Source organism: Symphalangus syndactylus, chromosome 11 (assembly GCF_028878055.3).
Source record: "Symphalangus syndactylus isolate Jambi chromosome 11, NHGRI_mSymSyn1-v2.1_pri, whole genome shotgun sequence".
NCBI classification, from domain to species: Eukaryota; Metazoa; Chordata; class Mammalia; order Primates; family Hylobatidae; genus Symphalangus; species Symphalangus syndactylus.
This window is the reverse complement of record NC_072433.2, coordinates 53,183,261-53,207,108: the sequence shown is the minus strand read 5'-3', so window position 1 is coordinate 53,207,108 and position 23,848 is coordinate 53,183,261. Positions and strand designations below refer to the sequence as shown.

At 52.2% G+C, this 23,848-nt stretch overlaps 2 protein-coding genes across 3 annotated transcripts in view; one reads left to right on the top strand and one right to left on the bottom strand.

The window, feature by feature from the left end:
* The window catches only part of ITGAD (integrin subunit alpha D), a 33,745-nt gene extending 10,769 nt beyond the window's left edge, over window positions 1-22,976 (top strand). Inside the window, exons 8-30 of one of the 2 annotated variants that reach the window (XM_055298198.2) lie at window positions 3,463-3,616; window positions 3,714-3,864; window positions 4,389-4,462; window positions 6,370-6,499; window positions 6,661-6,803; window positions 7,001-7,141; window positions 7,230-7,439; window positions 8,803-8,933; window positions 9,054-9,211; window positions 10,420-10,574; window positions 10,829-10,960; window positions 12,182-12,255; window positions 12,476-12,617; window positions 14,047-14,163; window positions 14,273-14,352; window positions 14,453-14,536; window positions 18,910-18,988; window positions 19,148-19,255; window positions 19,367-19,444; window positions 19,640-19,753; window positions 19,897-19,998; window positions 20,263-20,373; window positions 21,813-22,976. In XM_055298198.2, the coding sequence (XP_055154173.1) occupies window positions 3,463-3,616; window positions 3,714-3,864; window positions 4,389-4,462; window positions 6,370-6,499; window positions 6,661-6,803; window positions 7,001-7,141; window positions 7,230-7,439; window positions 8,803-8,933; window positions 9,054-9,211; window positions 10,420-10,574; window positions 10,829-10,960; window positions 12,182-12,255; window positions 12,476-12,617; window positions 14,047-14,163; window positions 14,273-14,352; window positions 14,453-14,536; window positions 18,910-18,988; window positions 19,148-19,255; window positions 19,367-19,444; window positions 19,640-19,753; window positions 19,897-19,998; window positions 20,263-20,373; window positions 21,813-21,926 (2,782 nt within the window). In that variant the 3' untranslated portion in view covers window positions 21,927-22,976. Of the gene's footprint in view, window positions 1-3,462; window positions 3,617-3,713; window positions 3,865-4,388; window positions 4,463-6,369; window positions 6,500-6,660; window positions 6,804-7,000; window positions 7,142-7,226; window positions 7,440-8,802; window positions 8,934-9,053; window positions 9,212-10,419; window positions 10,575-10,828; window positions 10,961-12,181; window positions 12,256-12,475; window positions 12,618-14,046; window positions 14,164-14,272; window positions 14,353-14,452; window positions 14,537-18,909; window positions 18,989-19,147; window positions 19,256-19,366; window positions 19,445-19,639; window positions 19,754-19,896; window positions 19,999-20,262; window positions 20,374-21,812 lie in introns of both variants that reach the window. The other variant, XM_055298197.2, reaches the window with a different exon arrangement.
* Window positions 22,977-23,189: 213 nt separating this feature from the next.
* COX6A2 (cytochrome c oxidase subunit 6A2) lies at window positions 23,190-23,848 on the bottom strand. The gene is made up of 3 exons (XM_055298990.2): window positions 23,681-23,848; window positions 23,443-23,579; window positions 23,190-23,315 (listed from the first exon to the last, which is right to left on the bottom strand). The coding sequence occupies exons 1-3, from the start codon at window positions 23,751-23,753 to the stop codon at window positions 23,232-23,234; spliced, it is 294 nt and encodes a 97-aa protein (XP_055154965.1). The 5' UTR covers window positions 23,754-23,848; the 3' UTR covers window positions 23,190-23,231.

Sequence of the window (23,848 nt, the reverse complement as noted above, 5' to 3'; positions counted from 1 at the left end):
AGCTTACGATTGAGATCATGTGTGTGGGGTGCTCAGCCGGCGGCACGCAGGAGGTGTCGGATAAATGCCTGAGGTCTTATCAGAGGATGGAGCAGTCAGGGACTCAGGAATTGTCACGCAAGGTCGTCCTGGTGCATTTCTCCCCACTCACCTCCTCCCCTGCATCCCTCACCCCTGCGCACCCCCTGTGCTACCCAGGCACTCACCGTGGGTCTGCCCCGTGCACATGCGGTCTATTCCTAAAACGATGTAGGAGGTGGGACCCCCGAGAAGGGCATGTGGTTCTTGTGGGAAGGAGCTCGGCTGAAGGTCGGGGATCCTTGGCTTCCTCTACACACCTCTGGGAGCGGCCCTGGGGTGGTGCTAGAATTTGGCTTAAAAAAGAGATGCTCCCGCCAAACGCACCCTCTTTACTTCTGGGAGGCTCTTCTGCCTTGAATGGTGGCCCCTTGTGACTCAGCAACCCAGAGGAAGGCCTCTGTCTGTCCTGTAAGTTTAAAGTCACATGGGAGTCCCCTTCTGGAGTCTCCACCTCACCCCTCAAAGTTCTCCCAGTGGCGGGGCCTGGGGAAAAAAATGAATGAGGCAGGGGTGACCGAGTGATTCTCACCAACTCCAGTCCTGCTGTCATGCCCAGAGTGCAGGAAATTTCCCAGCAGCCTCCGCTCCCCAGAGCCAAGCCCATCTCAGGGCTGGACTCAGCCAAGGATTGGACCTTCCTGCTCCCGGTCCTTCCCTTCCCTCCCTCCCTTCCTTTCTCCCTCCCTCCCTCCTTCCCTCCTTCCTTTCTTCCCTTCCTCTCTTCCTCCCTTTCTCCCTTCCCTCCCTCACTTCATTCCTTCTCTCTCTCTGTTTTGTATTTTAGACAAAGTCTCGCTCTGTCACCCAGGCTGGAGTGCAATGGCACAATCTTGGCTCACTGCAACCTCCATCTCCTGGGTTCCTGGATTCTCCTGCCTCAGTTTCCCAAGTAGCTGGGATTACAAGTGCACACCACCATGCCCGGCTAATTTTTGTATTCCCAGTTCAAGCAATTCTCCTGCCTCAGCCTCTGAGTAGCTGGGACTACAGGCCTGCACCACCACACCTGGCTAATGTTTGTATTTTTAGTAGAGATGGGGTTTCACCATGTTGGCCAGGCTGGTCTCGAACTCCTGACCTCAAGTGATCTGCCCGCCTCAGCCTCCCAAATGCTGGGATTACAGGTGTGAGCCACCATGCCCAGCCTCTTCCTTCTCTTTCTTATTTTCTTCACTTTCTTTCTTTTCTTCTTTTTTTAAAAAGAAGTTTTATTACAAAAAAACAAAAACAAAGCAAAACCCAAACGGCAATAATGGTAAGGAAACTTTTTAAAAAAGAAGTATTATATTATCCACAGTCTCTCTAGTCAACTGCCCTACAGTATTTTAGTAACATCAAGGGATACTTACAAGTGAATCAATAAATCTCAGCTGCATAGCACAATGCCACTTCCATCTTCATCTTTATTCAGGCTTATTTTGTATGGTCACATTCAGGGCAGAAGCTATTTTCATCCTGTTTGGGTTTCTTCCCCCTCATCTAGGTCCACAATTTTTTGTTTTCCTGTTTTTTTCTTTTTTTGAGACAGGTCTCACTCTGTCACCCAGGCTGGGGTGCGGTGGTACGATCACGGCTCACTGCAGCCTCAAGCTCCTGGGCTCAACAATCCTCCTGACTCAGCCTCCCGAGTTGGGATCACAGGTGCATGCCACCACATCTAGCTAATTTTAAAAAACATTTTTTGTAGAGATGGGGTCTTGCTATGTTTCTCAGGCTGGTCTTGAACTCCGGGCCTCGAGAGATCCTCCTGCCTCAGCCTCCCATACTGCTTTCCTTTGAAATGGCTGTGTCTACTAACAGGCTAGGTCATGACTGGCTAAACCCTTTCCCCAGTGTTGGATATTTGGGTTATTTCCATTATAGTATTTGGCACCTGTGTGTATTTGCTCTGAGTTTATCTGAGTTTATAGAGTTACATGAGCAGGTAGTTACTTTTCTTTTTTCTTTTTTTTTGAGACGGAGTCTTGCTCTGTCACCCAGGCTGGAGTGCAATGGCATGATCTCGGCTCACTGCAACCTCTACCTCCCAGGTTCAAGCAATTCTCCTGCCTCAGCCTCCTGAGTAGCTGAGATTACAGGCACATGCCACCACACCTGGCTAATTTTTGTATTTTTAGTAGAGATGGGGTTTCACCATGTTGATCAGGCTGGTCTCAAACTCCTGACCTCGTGATCCTCCCATCTTGGCTTCCCAAAGTGCTGGGATTACAGGCGTGGGCCACTGTGCCCGGCTGATAGTTACATTTTTAATTGTTTGTTACAGCTGTTATCGAATTAGTAGTCACCGTAGGCCATTCACTGTAAAAGCTTGACCTTGTTTAATCTTCAGGATAACCTGACACTACTTGTTTCAGTTATCTACTGTTGCCTAACAAATCATCCCCAAATTAAGTGGGTTAAACAACCCAGCACTAAGCTGGTTTCGGTGTCTGGTGCCTGTGGGGGATATGCTGGAAGGTAGGCTTGGTGGGGATGGCTGAGCCTCTTACTTCAGGTGGCCTTCCTCCATGGGTGCCTCCAATAGGGCAGCCGGACTTCTCTCATTGTGGCTCAGGGCTCCCAAAAGTGCAAAAGCAAAAGAAACCAAGGCTTCTGAGACCTATAACCGGCATGGTGTCACTTCCACCGCATGCTACTGATGAGAGTGGGACTCAGCCAGGCCAGGTCCAGTGTGGGAGGGAACCAGGTGTGGTTCACTGGGGGCCATCTTTAGAGACAGCTACAGCACAGTTATCCTCATCATGCATGGAGAGAGGCAGAGGCCCGGAGAGGTTAAGTCCCATGCCCAAAGTGTGTCTGACTCCAAAGCCCCTGCTTTGAACCACACTGCCTCTGGGGAAGAGAGTTCAGCCATGGATAGAATTTAGAAACAAAGAATGTGACTTCTTTTATTATTGATCTAATTATGGTTTGCGTGGCTTTCAAAAATGGCCAAATTAGCTGGGCGTGGTGGCTCATGCCTGTAATCCCAGCACTTTGGGAGGCTGAGGCTGGTGGATCACTTGAGGTCAGGAGTTTGAGATCAGCCTGGCCAACATGGTAAAACCTCCTCTCTACTAAAAATACAAAAATTAGCCAGTCATGGTGGTGGGCACCCATAATCCCAACTACTCAGGAGGCTGAGGCAGGAGAATCGCTTGAACCCGGGAGACGGAGGTTGCAGTGAGCCGAGATTACGCCACTGCACTGCAGACCCTGGGCATCAGAGCGAGACTCTGTCTCAAAAGAAAACCAAAAATGGCCAAATCAATTCCTTAATATGTCTGATAGAATGTGAGGGTGCCAGGACTCCCCAGCCTCTCCAGATGAGAGCACTGCAAATGATGTCTTTCCAGAGTCAATCACATCTCAGTAGAGTCATCTTCCTTTCCTCCCCGACAGGACACAGCTATTTCATCATAAGAATGGGGCCCGAAAAAGTGCCAAGAAGATCCTCATTGTCATCACAGATGGGCAGAAGTACAAAGACCCCCTGGAATACCGTGATGTCATCCCCCAGGCAGAGAAGGCTGGCATCATCCGCTATGCTATCGGGGTGTGCCTCTTCTTTACCCCTGCCCCATGCTCAGCCTGCACCTCCCTCAGGTGCAGAGCTGCTGGGCTCATCCTCCTCAGCTGCCTCTCTGCTGCAGGTGGGACACACTTTCCAGGAACCCACCGCCAGGCAGGAGCTGAATACCATCGGCTCAGCACCTCCGCAGGACCACGTGTTCAAGGTGGACAACTTTGCAGTCCTTGGCAGCATCCAGAAGCAGCTGCAGGAGAAGATCTATGCAGTTGAGGGTAAATGGAAGCAAGGGTGCGCCTGGGACCCAAGGGATCCCCACCCAATTATCCCATGCAGTCTTTTGTTTGTTTGTTTGTTTGTTTTTTGAGATGGAGTCTCACTTTGTCCCCAGGCTGGAGTGCAGTGGCACGATCTGGGATCACTGCAACCTCTGCCTCCTGGGTTCAAGTGATTCTCTCGCCTCAGGCTCCTGTGTAGCTGGGATTACAGATGCACGCCACCATGCCCAGCTAATTTTTGTATTTTTAATAGAGGCGGGGTTTTGTCATGTTGGCCAGGCTGTTCTCCAACTCCTGACCTCAGGTGATCTGCCAACCTTAGCCTCTCAAAGTGCTGGGATTACAGGCGTGAGCCACTGTGCCCAGCCTGTCCCGTACAGTCTTGATGGGCCATTCCTGTTCACAACTCACTCAAAATTGCTGTCCGGAACCCAAGCCTCAGATCATGTTCTCCTCCCTGTGTTCTGAGTCCTCATGGGTCTCACAGCTTCTAGGAACTTCACTGACCTGTTTCCCTACAGGAACCCAGTCCAGGGCAAGCAGCTCCTTCCAGCACGAGATGTCCCAAGAAGGCTTCAGTGCAGCCCTCACAATGGTGGGTAGAGCCTGCCCTCAATCCATAGCTCTTGGATATCAACTCTGCACCCACCCTGGGCTGGGGGCTGGGAGCCAGACATCAACAAGAGCAGACCCCGTCCTCAATTTCACCCTCTCGCCAGGCAGAGGCCCCCACGCCGTGTGTCAGGGGCCAGGAGCATAGCAGGGAGGAGGGTAGCCTGGGTTCCTGCTCTCAAGGATCATGTATTCTAGTGGAGGAGACAGTAAGCAAGAGCCTCTCAGATAGCACTAAGCATCAGGGTAGAGAGAGAGATAGCCAGAGGAGGCTCAGTAATGGAAAAGGCCAGCCCTGGACCAATCAGGGGAGACTGCTCTGGGCACAGGACAAAGCAAGTGCCAAGGTCCTGAGGCAGGACCCAGGTCCTCGGCGGGAGAGAGCCAGGCTTGCCAGAGCCCAGGCAGCCTGGAAGGAGAGGGCTGGAGGCTGAGAAGGACCAGGTGGGATCAAAGATGTGGTTTGGAAGTGTGTGTGTGTTCAAAGAATCCAGATGGGGCCAGGCACTGTGGTTCATGCCTGTAATCCCAGCACTTTGGGAGGCTGAGACGGGCGGATCACTTGAGGTCAGGAGTTTGAGACCAACTGGCCAACATGGCGAAACCCCGTCTCTATAAAAATACAAAAAAATTATCGCTTCTCGGCCTTTTGGCTAAGATCAAGTGTAAAATACAAAAAAATTAGCCAGGCGTGGTGGCTCATGCCTGTAATCCCAGCTACTTGGGAGGCCAAGGCAGGAGAATCGCTTGAACCCAGGAGGCAGAGGTTGCACTGAGCTGAGATCATGCCACTGCACTCCAGCCTAGGTGACAGAACGAGACTCTCTCAAAAAAAAAAAAAGCAAAAAAAAAAAAAAACAACCCAGATGGGTTTACTTCAGAGTAATTTCGGGGTGTCTAGGGAGTGGTGAAATGAAACAAGATTGGTCAAGAATTGCTCACTCAAGGTAGGTCACACGTACTTGGAGGTTCATTATACACTTATTTCTACTTCTGTATGTGTTCTAAATTATCCATATCAAAAGTTCAAGAAAGCAATAAACAAAGCACACACAGGAGGAAATGCCTGCGGCTCCCTGAAGGAGCTGAGGAAGACCTCACAGAGGAGGCGACATTGACGTTGACTTTTCCAGCCGGGCATAGTGACTCACACCTGTAATCCCAACACTTTAAGAGGCTGATGTGGGAGGGTCACTTGAGGCCAGGAGTTTGAGACTGGCCTGGGCAACATAGTGAGACCCTGTCTCTACAAAAAATACAACAAAATTAGCCAGGCATGGGTGGCACGTGCCCGTGGTCTCAACTACTCAGGAGGCTGAGATGGGGGGATTGCATGAGTCCAGGAGTTCAAGACTGCAGTGAGCTAAGATTGTGCCACTGCATCACAGCCTGCGTGACAGAGCAACAGCCTGTCTCAAAAAAAAAAAAAAAGGATGAACTTGACTCTTCCAGGGAGGGGAAATGAGCTGAGTCCCAGAAAACAAGAAGGGGAGGGAGGTGTCCCGGCCAAAGGCTTGATGTGCTTTGGAACAGAGGGAGGCTCCATGGCTTTGATGGGGAAGGGTCATAGGTACCACCGTAAGGGCCTTGGCGATGGTTTTCCAGCAGGGGTGGCTGCACATTTGGGTTTGGGGAAGCCTGGCACTGGGGCAGTAGACAGAGAGGCAGCGGTGAGCACAGCGCAGGCAGACAGAATGGTGAGTGAGAGGAGAGGGGGCTGGCGGAGCAGTGGCCGTGGGGACAGGCAGAGGCACAGAGGCTGCTGGTGTGGGCCGGGAAGACAGAGAAGAAAAGCCTGGATGGTGAGTGATGCAGGCGGCAGGCGTGTCTCTGGGATATGCTGTCTTCCCGCTCTAGTCTCTGCCCAGCCCTGGAATTCTTTCCTCCCAGGATGGCCTCTTCCTGGGGGCTGTGGGGAGCTTTAGCTGGTCTGGAGGTGCCTTCCTGTATCCCCCAAATATGAGCCCCACCTTCATCAACATGTCTCAGGAGAATGCGGACATGAGGGACTCTTACCTGGGTGAGAAACGGCCAGGGGGTGGGGACAGGTTGGAGATGCACTGCCCAGGGTGGGGTCCAGGGTCCTGGAGAGGGGGGATGGGCGCTGTGCTGCCTGGGGTGGGTTCCAGGGTTCTGGGGAGGGGAGATGGGGGCCTTTGTGCTGACGCCTGGGCCCCTCAGGTTACTCCACCGAGCTAGCCCTGTGGAAGGGGGTGCAGAACCTGGTCCTGGGGGCCCCCCGCTACCAGCATACCGGGAAGGCTGTCATCTTCACTCAGGTGTCCAGGCAATGGAGGATGAAGGCCAAAGTCACAGGGACGCAGGTTGGGCATGACAGGAGCCAGAGGGGAGGATGAGGGTGGGGAGGATGAGGGTGGGGAGAGTGGCCGGGGCTGGGGAGAGGATGGAGGGGCTTTGGGGGCCTTGGGAGAGGTCCTGGTACCTGGGGAGAGGCAGGACCCTGGCCCACAGGGCTGCCTCTGGCGGGGACAGGCAGCATGACCCAGGCCCTGCCCTCCAGATCGGCTCCTACTTCGGGGCCTCCCTCTGCTCCGTGGATGTGGACAGCGATGGCAGCACCGACCTGATCCTCATTGGGGCCCCCCATTACTATGAGCAGACCCAAGGGGGCCAGGTGTCCGTGTGTCCCTTGCCTAGGGGGGTGAGTGGCTGATGGGAGCTAGGCTGGGGGTCTGGTGTGGGTGGAGGCGTCGCCTGGGTTGGGGTCTGACACTGCTTGTGTTCAGCAGAGGGTGCAGTGGCAGTGTGACGCTGTTCTCCGTGGTGAGCAGGGCCACCCCTGGGGCCGCTTTGGGGCAGCCCTGACAGTATTGGGGGACGTGAATGAGGACAAGCTGACGGACGTGGCCATTGGGGCCCCGGGAGAGCAGGAGAACCGGGGTGCTGTCTACCTGTTTCACGGAGCCTCAGAATCCAGCATCAGCCCCTCCCACAGCCAGGTGAGGCCGGTCTTCAGCCTCTTCTAGTCCCAGCTCCTTCCCATGTCCTGAGTTCACTGAACGCAGCCTCCTGTCTCTGTCACCATTCCCTTCCTTGTTGCAGTGGTTTGTCAGCTAAGCACACGTCATCTCTCTTCTCTCCTTTGTTCCAGAAAGCCTTCCATCTGTGTGGGCAGCTTAATGGTTAAGAGAGCAGGCTTTGAGGTCAGAGGCCAGTTCAAATCCCTGGCCGGGCTGGCCATCCTGAGCTGTGTGGCCTTATGCAGGTGACTGACAGCCTTGGTCAGCCTTAGTTTCTTTCTATAAACCGCAGAAATGATAAAACCAACTCCTTAGACTTCTTGTAGAAATAACAGTGAGAGTGCTAAGGCAATCACCACTGCACTCACTGAAGGTTCATGAGTGACCTGACCAGTGATGAATACACAAATATATTATATGCCTATTGTTACGCTCTTACTTCCTCACCAACCTGCACCCTCATGATGGGTTGGACCCAAAGAGCCCCCTTCTCTGTTTGGGGGTCCCGAGGTCCTCACCTTGTTTGCCTTTTTTTTTTCTTTTTCTTTTTTCTTTTTTTTTTTTTTGAGACAGAGTCTCACTCTGTCGCCCAGGCTGGAGTGCAGTGGCATAATCTTGGCTCACTGCAACCTCTGCCTCCCAGGTTCAAGCAATTCTCTTGCCTCAGCCTCCTGAGTAGCTGAGATTACAGGCATGTGCCACCACACCCAGCTAATTTTTGTATTTTTAGTAGAGATGGGGTTTCACCATGTTGGCCAGGCTGGTCTCGAACTCCTGACCTCAGGTGATCCACTTGCCTCAGCCTCCCAAAGTGCTTGGATTACAAGCGTGAGCCACTCCGCCTGGCTGTATTTGCTTTCAATTTCTATCTCCACATCTCTCCTTTCCAATTTCTCTCTTCAGATCCTCTTTCACCACAATCTGTTTTCCAAATCTCTCTTCTCAAAGCTTTCCCATCACCTGCCTTTGACTTCTGCCTCTCCCATCTCTCTGGCTAGCGGGTCGCTGAAAAGATGAGCAAACGGAGGGACAGACAGATTGAGTCCTTGCCCACGGTCTTGTGGCTCATACGTGGAGGAGTCAGAATTGGAACTAGAGACTGATTGAATGAATGACACTCGGGTCACCAGGGCACCCTTCCAACCTCCACTCCTACATCTATTTCGTAACAATCATCTCCCGACTCCTACCTCCTCTTTTCAGGCTCTTGTTGGTGATATCTGTTCACAGCTCACCCCTTCTCTCCCTTTGCCACGGTCCTACCTCCATATTCCCCTTGTTACTTATTTCCAACTTCTTCCCCCATCTTCCAGCCTGATTCACCCTTTTCTCTTCTGGCCAGCGGATTGCTGGCTCCCAGCTCTCCCCCAGGCTGCAGTATTTTGGGCAGGCGCTGAGCGGGGGTCAGGACCTCACCCAGGATGGACTGATGGACCTGGCTGTGGGGGCCCGGGGCCAGGTGCTCCTGCTCAGGTAGCGACTCCCCAACATCCTGCCCTCCCGCACTATGTCTGATTCACCGGTGCTGCCCCCCCAGCCACGTTATCCTCCCAGAAGCCAATGTTCTGTCCTCCCCACTACTCTGGCCCTCAGGAGTCTGCCGGTGCTGAAAGTGGGGGTGGCCATGCGATTCAGCCCTGTGGAGGTGGCCAAGGCTGTGTACCGGTGCTGGGAAGAGAGGCCCAGTGCCCTGGAAGCTGGGGACGCCACCGTCTGTCTCACCATCCAGAAAAGCTCACTGGACCAGCTAGGTGCGTTTCCCCCATAAAGGGGGCCCCGGCCCCTCATCCCATTAGGGGCCCCAATGCCATCCTGAGGATGGGATGGGCCTAGGAATCCAATCTTACCTCCACATCCACTCACCACCTGTGCCAGAAACCTGGCTCATTCTCTCCCCTCTTCCTCACACCTGGGCCTGTGGATTCTGTCTCCAGGGCTGACCTGAAGTCCACCCAGTTCTCTCCTGGGCCCCAGCCACTGCCTTCTCCCAGCCCCTGATTCCCTTCCACCTATACCAAAGTCATGACATGAAGCAGTTCCCACATTTGTTCTTGCACCCTCCCACCCATTTTCCACAGAGGAACCAGAGTGGACTGGTCCTAAAATCCAAATCTGGACTCCTCACTCCCCTGCGTAACCCGCCTTGCATTTACAAAGACTCCAGTCCTTCCCTCCAGTGCCCTCTCTGACTTGGCCTCCTGGCCTCTCTGGCCTCACGGCATCCCACTCCTCCTTACTAGGCACGCTTTTCGTAAATGCACCAGCTTCGCTCTCCCTTCTGGTCTTAGGCCCTGTTCCCACAGTCCCAGACGTTCTCCTCACTCCTCACCTGGCTCCTGCTCATTCTCCAGGCGGCTGCTTAGCCATGGTCCATCCGGGATGGCAGCCTGGCCAGGTCCAGTGAGCGTGCTCTCCTTAGAACCACAGGAGAGCCTCCCCTCACACTGATCATGCTGCAACATCACGGCCCATGTGCTTGGCTTCTTTCTTAGATTGTGGGTTCATGAGAGTGGGGGCCATATCTATCCAGCTAGCTAATCTATCATCTATCTGCCAAATCTATCATCTATTATCTATTAATCTAATCACCTATATAATCTATCATCTATCTACCAATCTATCACCTATTAGCTATCATCTATCACCTATCTAATCTATCCTCTACCAAATCTATCATCTATTATCTATCATCTATCTAATCTGTCACCTATTTAATCTATCATCTATTTATCTGTTATCTAGCCATCCATCCATCCATCCATCCATCCATCCATCCATCCATCCATCCATCCATCATCTATCCATCCATCTATCTTCTCCACATGTATCCCCAGCACGTGGTATAATTCATGGCCCATAGCAGTGTCCGGCAAACATGTATTGCATGAACAAATAAATGAAAACAAAGCATTCTAGGTTATTTCTGCCTTTTCATTTTCCACTCTCCCCTGCACTTCAGGTGACATCCGAAGCTCTGTCAGGTTTGATCTGGCACTGGACCCAGGCCGCCTGACTTCTCGTGCCATTTTCAATGAAACCAAGAGCCCGACTTTGACTCGAAGAAAAACCCTGGGACTAGGGGTTCACTGTGAAACCCTGAAGCTGCTTTTGCCAGTGAGGACTTTGGGTTCTGGGAAGGGGGAGGGAGGAGGAGCCCAAGGCTGGCCTGGAGCATCCCCGTTCTCTGCTGAGTGAGGTGGGAAGGGTTAGGATGTTGGGGCTGGAGAGAGGGAAGTTAGGGCAGGAGAACCTGGCTCCACGGCTTGGAGGGAGCACTGTCAGGGCGGTGGGGAGTGGATGCAGTGGAGGAGGACTTGTGGTGGAGCGTAGAGAGGACAGCAGGTTCTTGACAGCCTGTTCTCCCTCAGGATTGTGTGGAGGATGTGGTGAGCCCCATCATTCTGCACCTCAAATTCTCGCTGGTGAGAGAGCCCATCCCCTCTCCCCAGAACCTGCGCCCTGTGCTGGCCGTGGGCAAACAAGACCTCTTCACTGCTTCTGTGAGTCTTCCGATGAAGTCCCAGGGATGTGCCGACTTCATTTTGTCTCCATGCGCTTAAGAATCCACTGTAGCTCCCCATCACCCAACCACATCCAGTCCAGAAACCTGACTCCAGTCTCTCCCTTCCTCCTCACACGCAGGCCTGTGGGTTCCATATCCAGGACTGACCTGAAGTCCACCCATTTCCCCTCTTGGTCCCAGCTGCTGCCTTCCTCTAGCCCCTCGATTCTCTCCCACCTACACCAGAGTCGACACAAAGTGATTCCCATATCTATTGTTGCACCCTCCCACCCATTTTCTATAGAGGAGCTAGAGTCGACTGGTCCTAAAATGCAAATCTAGTCTCTTCACTCCCCTGCGTAACCCCCCTTGCATTTACAAAGACCCCAGTCCTTCCCTCTGATGTCATCTCTGACTTGGCCTCCTGGCCTCTCTGGCTTCACGGCATCCCACTCCCCCTTACTAGGCACACTTTTCGTAAATGCGCCAGCCTCGCTCTCCCTTCTGGTCTTAGGCCCTGCTCCCACCTCCATTCATGCACCCAGGAACTGTACATATCTCAGGCGGTTCCCACTTTTCCCTAGTACAGACTCTCTTGTTCATTCCCAGATCCCTTCCAAGTTTCCTCATTCCTATCTCTGTGCCTTTGTCCCTGTTTTGCCCCTCATTTAGAAAACACTGCCTTCTGCCTTCTCTCCCCGTCTCCCCCCAAAGCTCCAGGCTTTCCTCCCTCTCTTCTGAAGGCCACACTCAGCAGCTGCTGCTCCTTCTCTGGTCCCTGTTACACCAAGGTGGTGCCACAGCAGATATCACATGGCTGTTATAACCGTCTCCATCTACATTTGAGGCTGTCTTGGGACTGTAGCTTCTTTGAGCATAGGAACCATGTCGAATTTGCCTGTCATTTCAATCTTCCCCCAGCCCTCACCCAACCCAGAACCTGCACAATTATTGGCACTTAATAATGTTTGTGGAATAATTGTTCCAGGATAAGCTGGATGTGACTCAACTGAACTTTATGTCCCTTGAAGCCAAGGATCTTGTCTTATCTTTCTTTTATATGCCAACCTCCAAACCGCACCTGCGCCCCTTGTTGGTGTCCAGCAAAGTGGTGGGGGCAGTGGCTTAGTAATGCTCAATGTTGGTGAGTGCTTCTAAGGAGGGGCTTGGAGAAAGACTAAGATGTCAGATGGGAACAGAATATACTATTTTGCTGCAGCTCCCCTTCGAGAAGAACTGTGGGCAAGATGGCCTCTGTGAAGGGGACCTGGGTGTCACCCTCAGCTTCTCAGGGTGAGCTGTAACTCCTTTCATATCCAGACACTCGGCCTTCCGAGTCCCCCATCCTCCTAGGATGCTTGTGCTGCTCTCTAGCTCTCTTTCTAACAAAAGTGATGTTGACTGGGATGTTATTGGCCCAGAGCTCTGGAGTTCCTGGGATCCTGCCCTGCCCTTCCCAGTTCCTGCCTATTTCCAGTGGAGTCCCACTCCCAGCCTCGTCCTTCCCCTTCAGCCTGCAGACCCTGACCGTAGGGAGCTCCCTGGAGCTCAACGTGATTGTGACTGTGTGGAACGCGGGTGAGGATTCCTATGGAACTGTGGTCAGCCTCTACTACCCAGCAGGGCTGTCGCACCGACGGGTGTCAGGAGCCCAGGTAACAACTGCTGTAGGCTCTAGTGGGAGGGGGCCTCTCCCCTGCCCTGTAGCCCCGGGAGTTACAGAGTGTTCTTCAAAATTGTTCTGTGATGATATGTGCTCTCTCTCTCTCTGTCTGACACACACACACACACACACACACACACACACACAGAAAGTGCATAAAGCATATATATGGCTTAATGAAGAATATTAAACAAACCATAGAGTTAACATCCAGATCAAGAAATAAATCGCGCTAGCATCCCCAGAACCCTCTCCCCTTGTACCTTTCCCCATCACAGCTCCATCCTCTCCCCAAAGGTCATCACTATTCTGACTTTGTGGTCATCATTTCCTTGTATCTCTCTCTTTCTCCTTTCCCCCTCCTTCCCCCCTCCCTCCCTCCCTCCCTTCCTTCCTTCCCTGCGTCCCCCCCTCTCTCTCTTTTTTTTGAGACCGAGTCTTACTCTGTCATCCAGGCTGGAGTACAGTGGCACAATCACCACTCACTGCAGCCTAGACCGCTTGGGCTCAAGCAATCCTCCCACGTCAGCCTCCTGAGTAGCTGGGACTACAGGTGCATGCCACTACGCCCAGCTGATTTTTATTTATTTATTTATTTATTTTTTAGAGACAGGGTCTCACCATGCTGCCCAGGCTGGTCTCAAACTCCTGGGCTCAAGTAATCCTCCCACCTCAGCCTCTCAAAGTGCTGTGATTACAGGCGTGAGCCACCACACCTGGCCATATTGTTTCTGTGTGTGGGTCTTATTTAAGAAACACTTCCAGGTTATGAAAATAGCCCCCTATATTATATTCCAAAAGCTTCATGGTTTTGCTTTTTCACATTTAAGTATTTAATCCAGTTGGAATTTATTTTAATTTATGGAGTGAGGTAGGGATCCAATTTCTTTTTCTTCTTTCTCCTCCTCTTCCTCTTGTTCTTTCTTTACTTTTCTTCTTCTTTTTTAAATTATTTTGTATGGGTCAATTTTCCTGGCATTGATGGAAACTGATTGAAAAGTCTGTCCTTGGCTGGGCACAGTGGCTCACACCTGTAATCCCAGCACTTTGGGAGGCGGAGGTGGGTGGATCACCTGAGGTAAGGAGTTTGAGACTAGCCTGGCCAACATGGTGAAACCCTATCTCTACTGGAAATACAAAAATATTAGCCAGGCCTGGTGGCAGGCGCCTGTAATCCCAGCTACTCAACAGCCTGCGGCAGGGGAATTGCTTGAACCCAGGAGGTGGAGGTTGCAGTGAACCATGATCATGCCATTGCACTCCAGCCTGGGTGACAAGAGTGAAATCTGTCTCAAGAAAAAAAAACAACAAAAAATGAAAAGTCTGTCCTTTTCCCTAGTGCTCTGCAGTGCCACCACTGCTGTGTATCAAGCCCACACATGCATGCAGGTAACTTTTTAAAATTCATTCTCCTCCCCTAGAAGCAGCCCCATCAGTGTGCCCTGCGCCTGGCATGTGAGACAGTGCCCACTGAGGACGAGGGCCTGAGGAGCAGCCGCTGCAGCGTCAACCACCCCATCTTCCATGAGGGCTGTAATGTCAGTGCTTCCCCCCAAATCCCCATCACTGTCCTCCCTTGTCCCAATCTGTCCTTCACTCTGCCATGCCCTTCCTTTTATCCCCATTCTTTCCTTCTTCTTCCCTCAGGGCACCTTCATAGTCACATTCGATGTCTCCTACAAGGCCACCCTGGGAGACAGGATGCTTATGAGGGCCAGTGCAAGCAGGTGGGTCCAGGCCAGGGTATCCCCCACCCTCCATTGCATGCCCCGGCTAGAGACCCCTCTCCTGGATTCCTTCCCATTGGTCCCCCCTTTCTTTCTCCAGCAAGAACAATAAGGCTTCAAGCAGCAAGGCCACCTTCCAGCTGGAGCTCCCCGTGAAGTACGCAGTCTACACCATGATCAGCAGGTGCCCAGTCCCTGGCCCTCCCCTTGGACCTCTGGCCTTCCTCTATGCCTGGTACTCCCTCTGAGTCCCAGCCTGCTCTTCCAATGATGCACAGCTAAGCTCTCCTGTTTTGGGATGCCTTCGTGGGTGAACAGCCATATATAATGACATTTATGCTGCATAAAGATGTTTCTGGGCTGGGCGCGGTAGCTCACGCCTGTAGCACTTTGGGAGGTTGAAGCAGGTGGTTCACCTGACGTCAGGAGTTCGAGACCAGCTTGGCCAACATGGTGAAACCCAATCTCTACTAAAAATACAAAATTAATTAGCTGGGCGTGGTGGTGCCTGCCTGTAATCCCAGCTACTCGGGAGGCTGAGGCAGGAGAATCACTTGAATCCGGGAGATGGAGGTTGCAGTGAGCTGAGATTGTGCCACTGCACTCCAGCCTGGGCAATAGAGTGAGATTCTGTCTCAAAAAAAAAAAGGTGTTTTTGTCAACAATGGACCCACATTTACAACGGGTGGTCTCCTAAAATTATAATGGAGTTGAAAAATCTCCTAATGATATCATAGCAGTTGTAACATTGTAGTGCAACTCATTGCCTTTTTTATGTCTAGATACACAAATACTTTCCATTGTGTTACAATTGCCTACAATATCCAATACAGTAACATGCTGCACAGGTTTGTAGCCCAGGAGCAATAGGCTATACCATATCACCTAGCTGTGCAGTAGGCTCTACCATCTAGGTTTGCATAAGTGCAACCTATGATGTTTGCACAATGATGAAATTGCCTAAGGCCGGGCGCAGTGGCTCACGCCTGTAATCCCAGCACTTTGGGAGGCTGAGGCAGCCGGATCACCTGAGGTCAGGAGTTCAAGACCAGCCTGGCCAACATGGTGAAACCTTGTGTCTACTAAAAGTGCAAACATTAGCCGGGCTCAGTGGCACACGCCTGTAGTCCCAGCTACTGGGGAGGTTAAGGCAAGAGAATCACTTGAACTTGGGAGGCAGAGATTGCGGTGAGCTGAGATTGTGCTACTGCACGCCAGCTCGGGGGTGACAGAGTAAGACCCTGTCTCAAAAAAAAAAAAAAAAAAAGAAAAGAAAAAAAAAAGAAAAAGAAAAAGAAATTGCCTAACGATTAATTTCTTGGAATGTATCCTTGGTGTATTTGTACCCTAATAATATATGCCATAGCTCTTGCTGCTTCTCTCAAATCAACTTGCTGGTGGGACACACACACTTTGCCACCACTGTGCCTTTCCCCCTCTCCCTCCAAAAGGAAGGCTTCCTTTTTTAACATGAAACAAATCCTGTCCTTTGTATTAAATGTGAATGTGCTGAAGCACAGCTGCTAGATGGAGATCAAGGCTTTTCTGAGCACCCTGAATTGGGGAGCTGTGCCCAACAGGATATGGTCTGTCGCCACACAGAGGAAAGGAAAGGTCGGGTTTCTATAAAACTCAGAGCGGGGCAGAGGTGTGAGAAACTGTTGGGAAGGTCTCTAAGAGCCCGGCCGAGGCAGCGCAGGAAGGGCAAGTGTAGGGCTGAAGGCAAGAGGGTTCTGCAGGTGGGTGGAGGTGTAGGGGCAGGCAAGGCTGGACGCAGAGCAAGGCATCCCACACACTGGGCTGAAAGCCTGTAACATTGCTGTGGGACAGTTTGCTGCTATTGCTTTTTTTTTTTTTTTTTTTTTTTTTTTGATGGAGTCTCACTCTGTCACCGAGGCTGGAGTTCAGTGGTGCAATCTGGGCTCACTGCAACCTCCACCTCCCAGGTTCAAGTGATTCTCCTGCCTCAGCCTCCCGAGTAGCTGGGTTACAGGCATGCACAACCACATCTAGCTAATTTTTTGTTTGTTTGTTTTTGAGACGGAGTTTCACTCTTGTTGCTTAGGCTGGAGTGCAATGTTGCGATCTCAGCTCACTGAAACCTCCGCCTCCCAGGTTCAAGTGATTCTCCTGCCTCAGCCTCTCGAGTAGCTGGGATTACAGGCATATGCCACCACGCCCGGCTAGTTTTGTATTTTTAGTAGAGACAGGGTTTCTCCATGTTGGTCAGGCTGGTCTTGAACTCGCGACCTCAGGTGATCCGCCCCCCCCCCCCCCATGGCCTCCCAAAGTGCTGGGATTACAGGCATGAGCCACCACACCTGTCCACTGTTGCTTCTGATGTATTAAGTTGTTAGGGGAAGAAGCGAGGGAGATCAAGTAATATCATTGTCCTTTCAAGCCACATGTAGGTTTCCCTTTCTATCTACAGGAAAATACTTACAATAAGAGCTTACAGTTATATATACCCATGTCAGGCATTGTTTTATGTTGCTGTTGTTTTATGGTGGTTTTCTTGCATCATCTTAAATACTTTATATGTATTTACATTTATTTAATCCTACCAATAATTATATTGTTATCCCCATTTTCACCAACAAAGACATCAAGAAGTGAAATACTTTGTTCCTGTCAATTTCTAAGTGAGCAACAGAACCAGGAATCAGACCCAGACGGTTTGGCTACAGAGCCCATGCCCGTGGCCGTACATGGCATGTCTCTCCAAGGACTGGGGAAACCTGGGTGGTTTACTTAGACCTGAAAACAGGCTTAGGCTGTGCATGGTGGCTCATGCCTGTAATCCCAGAACTTTGGGAGGCCAAGTGCTGGGATTACAGGCATGAGTGGGAGGATGGCTTGAGCCCAGGAGTTCAAGACCAGCCTGGGCAACATAGTGAGACCCCATCTCTACCCAAAAAAAAATTAAAAATTAAAATAAAATAAAATTTTAAAAATGAAAAGAGGTTTAGAACTAGATTTTAAGGTGAGAAAACAAAAGCATAGAGAGAAGGGTTTGGGGTGGGGGGCACAGAGGAAAACCGGCATACTTAGGGAAAAATAAACCCTAAGATTTATGGAGGAGTCCCTGTGTGCTGGGCACTACCAAGCCCTGGTCACAACTCTACTACAGCGAGGTTTGCATCTCCATTTTAAAGAGTGAAAAGCTACAGGTTCCAGAGACGTGAAGGGGCTTGCCTCGGTGACTCAGGTAGGAAGTGGTCGACCTGAGATGTGAAACCAGGTGGTTTGACACTGGAGCCTGTGTTTTTAGTCATCAGGCTGATGGGGGGTGAACTGCTGGGGCCATTCCTGTGCAGCTGGTCCGGCTGCTGTGTGTGAGGTGCAGGCCCCTCTGCTGGTCTGCTTACTTTTGCTGTTTGTTTGTTCGTTTGTTTTGAGACAGGGTCTCACTCTGTCGCCCAGGCTGGAGGGGAGTGGTGTGAACGTAGCTCACTGCAGCCTCGACCTCCTAGTCTCAAGCAATCCTCCTGCCTCAGCCTCCTGAGTAGCTGGGACCACAGGCGTGTGCCACCACTTGCAGCTAATGTTTGTATATTTTTTTTTTTTGCAGAGACGAGGTCTCTCTGTGTTGCCCAGGCCAGTCTTGAACTCCTGGGCTCAAGCGATCCTCCTGCCTTAGCCTCTCTAAGTGTTGGGATTACAGGCGTGAGCCACCTCGCCTGGCCAGCTTGCTCATTTTTACTAAAACTTTAGATGTTAAGTGGTGGGAGGGCAGGGAGTATGGCTTAACTTGAATCCCCAGTGCCAACCACACAGCCTGTGTTTGCTGAAGGAAGTTTGGGTGGAAAGACCCCACCTGCTGCCTGGAACACTGATGTCCCTTCCACAGGCTTGTGCACAGGCACCATCTTCCTTCACATTTACTCACCTGCCCCAGGACAGCCAAATCTAATTTCTTCATTCCCACCATGAAGGGGCCCTCACTCCATGTCTTCCTGAGTGATCCAGCTCTCATTCCTAGAGTCCCCTTAGGCTAACTTGTGCTGCTGCAATCTCTGCAAGCATTACCAGAGGCCAAACACTACCTATTAGAGAAAGCAGTGCAAACGCCTTTGCCCCATGTAGGAGACGTGAGGTTTAAGTTGGGTCTTTAAGTGTAAATTTCCAAAACTGGAGACAGTAAGAACGTTCCAAGGAGGAGCTTGAGCAAAGTCATGAGGCTATGAAAGAGCCAGCAGTGTGCAGGGCAGAGCTAGTGGACCTGGGTGATGGGGGCAAGGGATATCAGAGGGAGGGGAGCTGAAGCCGAGGCAGCAAAGGTTATGTGGGACCATCTTTTACTTATTTACTTTGAATAGGGACAGGGTCTCACTATGTTGCCCCAGCTGGTCTGGAACTCCTGGGCTCAAGCAATCCTCCTGCCCCAGCCTCCCAAAGTGCTGGGATTACAGGCATGAGCCACTGTGCCCGGCCAAATAATGTCCATCATTATTTCCCTGAGACATCTGCCCAGCCCAACAGAGCTCTCTGCAGTAGGACAGGGCACAGCTGGGGACAGTTTCAGGGCTGTTTTTCACCCACAGGCTCTCTCTCCAGGCAGGAAGAATCCACCAAGTACTTCAACTTTGCAACCTCTGATGAGAAGAAAATGAAAGAGGCCCAGCATCGATACCGCGTGAGAGTCTAGGGAGTATCCATGTCTGCCTTCCACGTTGTGGATGAAGTTGGAAGTTGGTGGAGAAGACGGAGAGGAGCCCTGGGGTAGGGCCAGGAGGGAAATAGGATTTGGGAGGCTCCAGAGACCACAATAACACTCTGCCTTGATTTCCTGCAGGTGAATAACCTCAGCCAGCGAGATCTGGCCATCAGCATTAACTTCTGGGTTCCTGTCCTGCTGAACGGGGTGGCTGTGTGGGATGTGGTCATGGAGGCCCCATCCCAGGTACCTGCCTGTCTCTCCTCTTTCTTCAGACTGACATCCCATAGCACAGCACTCCCTCTTACCAGGGACATGTTGCTCATTCTGTGGCTAAGTGCTTCTCTCTCTCCCCAGAGTCTCCCCTGTGTATCAGAGAGAAAACCTCCCCAGCATTCTGACTTCCTCACCCAGATTTCAAGAAGTCTCATGCTGGTGAGAAAGTCCCTGAACCCCCACCACAAGATCAGCCCCCACCGGGGATACTGGGAAATGTACTGCTAGGCCGCAGAGTTCCATGCACGTCCTGTAACTGCTCATCTGTTCCCCACCCCAAACCTGACCATATTTTTTCCTACAGTTCCCTCCTCAGTGAAGAACCCCTCAGCTTCACCCCTCTTCTGTCCCCAGGACTGCTCCATTGCTGGCTGCCTACGGTTCCGCTGTGACGTCCCCACCTTCAGCGTCCAGGAGGAGCTGGATTTCACCCTGAAGGGCAATCTCAGTTTCGGCTGGGTCCGCGAGGTGTGTTGGGGCAGCGGCAGAGCCCCTGCCCCAGATTCAGGCGGGACCTGGCATGTCTGTGCCCATCTGCAAGCCAGGGCACCCCCGGAGCTCTGCGCCTCCCCCAGAACCAGTTCCACAGGTTTCCCCCAACCCCTTTGCAGACATCGCAGAAGAAGGTGTCGGTCGTGAGTGTGGCTGAAATTACATTCAACACATCCGTGTACTCCCAGCTTCCAGGACAGGAGGCATTTATGAGAGCTCAGGTAGAGACCGTGTGGGGGGCAGCGACCAGGCTGGAAAGAGGGCCCCTAGGGCTACATCTGTGGTGCCGGGTGGGGGGTTTGCAAGCCTTGGGGGAGGCGGGTGAAGGTCTCTGGGGAGGACAGCTGTCCCTAAGGGCATGGGTGCTGCTGTGTCTCACCCCTTGGAGCAGAGCCTCAGGAAGGAGGGGAGGGAGTTAAAGGTTGGGGAACCTGGGAGGCATTTGGGATGGCAGGAGGCCAGATGCTCTCTGATCTCTAAATCAGATGGAGATGATGCTAGAAGAATACGAGGTCTACAACGCCATTCCCATCATCATGGGCAGCTCTGTGGGGGCTCTGCTACTGCTGGCGCTCATCACAGCCACACTGTACAAGGCAAGTGTTTTATCCCACTCTTTTTTTTTTTTTTTTTTGAGACGGAGTTTCCACTCTTGTTGCCCAGGCTGGAGTGCAATGGCGTGATCTTGGCTCACTGCAACCTCCACCTCCCGGGTTCAAGTGATTCTCCTGCCTCAACCTCCCGAGTAGCTGGGATTACCGGTGGCCTGCACCATGCCCGGCTAGTTTTTTGTATTTTTAGTAGAGATGGAGTTTCATCATGTTGGCCAAGCTGGTCTCGAACTCCTGACCTCAGGTGATCCGCCCGCCTCGGCCTCCCAAAGTTCTGGGATTACAGGCGTGATCCACCGCATCCGGCCTTATCCCACTCTTGACACCATCAGCATCCAACCCAAGCCCTCCTACAGACTGGCTGGTATAGTGAGAACTCAGACTGTGGAGGCAGGCAGGCCTGGACACACATTTTGGCTGTATCATGTACTCACTGTTTAATGTTAGGCAAGTTGCTCCACCTCTCTGAGCCTGTTTCTCTTTTTTCTTCTTTCGAGATGGAGTCTCACTCAGTTGCCCAGGCTGGAGTGCAGTGGCACAATCTCAGCTCACTGCAACCTCCACCTCCTAGGTTCAAAAGATTCTCATGCCTCAGCTTCCCAAGTAGCTAGGACTATAGGCACACACCACCACACCTGGCTAATTTTTGTATTTTTAGTAGAGAGAGGGTTTCACCATGTTGGTCAGATTGGTCTCAAACTCCTGACCTCATGTGATCCGCTCACCTCGGCCTCCCAAAGTGTTGGGTTTACAGGCGTGAGCCACTGCGCCTGGCCGTTTCTCATTTTTGAAATGATAACAATGCTTATATCACAGAGCGGCTGAAGTGAGAGAGAAATGAGGCCAGGGCATGTGCACAGATCTGCCTGGATGTATGCTGTCCTGCCACGGGTCATGTGTGTACCTACTGTGCTCGGCGCCAGCAGATGCTCGATATATGATAGCTGTTCGCATAAATGTTCTCGCACACAAACATAAGTTAGCTTAGTTGTTGCCTCCTCTTCTCTCTCAGCTTCTTCTTATTCCCAATTTTCTTCCCTGCCCTCTTACTCAGCTTTTCTTTCTTTTGCTTCTTTTTCTTTTCTTTTTCTTCTTCTTCTTTTTTTTTTATATATGGAGTCTTGCTCTCTTGCCCAGGCTGGAGTGCAGTGGCATGATCTCGGCTCAGGGCAACCTCTGCCTCCCGGGTTCAAGCAATTCTCTTGCCTCAGCCTCCCAAGTAGCTGGGATTACAGGCACACCACCACACCCAGCTAATTTTTGTATTTTTAGTAGAGACGGGGTTTCACCATGTTGGCCAGGCTGGTCTCCAGCTCCTGACCTCAGGTGATCCACCTTCCTCAGCTTCCCAAAGTGCTGAGATTACAGGTGTGAGCCACCATGCCCGGCCTTACCCAGCTTTTCTAATTTATTTCCCCTGATAGCTTGGCTTCTTCAAACGCCACTACAAGGAAATGCTGGAGGACAAGCCTGAAGACACTGCCACATTCACTGGGGACTATTCCAGCTGTGTGGCCCCAAATGTGCCTTTGTCCTAATAATCCACTTTTCTGTTTATCTCTACCACTGTGGGCTGCTCTTGCTTGCACCCATAAATCAACTTACATGAAAACAACTTCTGAATAGATCTGCACTGGCCTAAGCAACCTACCAGGTGCTAAGCACCTTCTCGGAGAGATAGAAATTGTAATGTTTTTACATATCTGTCCACCTTTTTCAGCAATGACCCACTTTTTACAGAAGCAGGCATGGTACCAGCATAAATTTTCATATGCGTAAGAATTGTCACATGAAATGAGGATGTTTATAGCACACTTTCCTTGCATGGAAGAGCTATAACCCAGGGACCTGAGTGCCTCTCTGGGAATAGTTGGGGGAACCTACTTGTGGGCATTGAAAAAGTTTTTTCACTTTCTATGGTGATGGGAGCCTGCAGTCATCTTTTCTTGATGGGGCTGAGAGGCGTATCAGGGGAGAGGGTCAAAGAGTGAGTGTGTGTGTGTGTGTGTGTGTGCATGCACGGGCACGCAGGCATGCATTGGTCACGGGTTTCTTCACACACTTCAGGTTCCTCCGTAATGGTAAGTGGGCAGGCTGTCCTAGGAGGTGAAGAAATGTCCAGAGCTCATTTGAACTCCTGTCCCCCTTGAATGAGGTACTCAGAAGCCAGGAGAGCCAGGCTAGGAGCATGTGATTTCTCATATAGAAGACCCATTGAGAAAGATTATAGAGAATTATCAAAAGATTCCAAATCCAGCATTAGGTCCCAAGGCCTCACACACAGGACTGTGGAGCCTCCCTCTGAAATCCAGATAGCTGGGATTCACAGTCACCAGCGGCTCAGGTGTCAGGCAAGAAGTGGGACTTCAGGATCTGCAGCCCTGGGCTCCCATGGTGGCTCTGCCGAGCTGCCGGAACTTGGACAAGTCATTTAATTCCCGAGAATCTCAGGTCCTCCTCTGGAGAAGGGGAACTAAATTTATACCCTGCTCCCAGCGTTACTGTGAGGATTCGGTGTACGGGGAAGCCCATTACAGCCTAGAGCCCTAATTATTAATTGGTGTGCGTGAGAGGCCTCATTATTACTAGGTGAGAGAGAGGGAGCTGGGATCGCCTACCTGTGAGTGGAGGAGGCTCCCTCGAGCACCCCCGTATCAGCAACGTGGGAAAAGTACGTGGAGCGCCCACCGCGCTAGGCGCATGCGCGGAACAGGGGCGCTGACCAAGCTGGGCGCATGCGCGGAGCGGGCGCCTCTGGGCGCGCTCCCCGTGGCCCCGCCCTCCCTACAGAGCCGCAGACGCGAAGCTTCACACCTTTATTGTGCCTGGGGGCGTCCGGGGCCTCAGGGGTGTTCGTAGCCCGTGGGCAGAGGGTTGACGTGGGTATTGTGGAACAGAGTGTGGTTGCCGTCCCCCCAGGGGAAGGGCTGTGGAGAGAGCGGAGGAGGGAGCGCGCGTAAGCGCCGTGAGTCCAGAGTCCGCGCCCCGCGCGCCCCCCGCGCGCCCCGCAGCATCCCCGTGCCGCCCGCGCGCCCGCGCGCCTGTACCGAGTACCTTGGTGCGGATGCGGAGGTGTTGGTAGGGACGGAACTCGGGGCGCGGGCGGTGGCCCGAGTGGAGATAGGAGTTGAAGGTGCAGAGGGCCACGCTGGGCAGCGCCAGCACGAAGGTCAGCAGACGCCAGGTGCGAGCTGCGGACGGAGCGGGGTGAGCGCGGCGGTCTTGAGGCGGCGGGCCCGGGAACAGGCGGGCAGGGTAGGGGAGCCCCGGGATCCGCCCGCTCCCCACTCACCTCCTGCCCCTCCGTGGCCTCCTTTGGCAGCGCTGGCCAAGCCCCGGGTCAGGGGCCTCAGAGGCAAAGCCATGGTGGTGCGGAGAGCCGGGAACCAGCGCTGTCCTCGCTCCCTTTCCTGGGGCCTGGGGTCACCTTCCCTCTCTGGGCCAATCACCTGCTAAGTCT

Bases quoted from the DNA above. Each gene is read 5' to 3' on its own strand.
- COX6A2 (XM_055298990.2), bottom strand. From the start codon at position 23,753: ATGGCTTTGCCTCTGAGGCCCCTGACCCGGGGCTTGGCCAGCGCTGCC. The intron at 23,580-23,680 runs GTGAGTGGGGAG...CTCCGTCCGCAG, and splicing joins AGGCCACGGAGGGGCAGGAG to CTCGCACCTGGCGTCTGCTG. The intron at 23,316-23,442 runs GTACTCGGTACA...CTCTCTCCACAG, and splicing joins ACCTCCGCATCCGCACCAAG to CCCTTCCCCTGGGGGGACGG.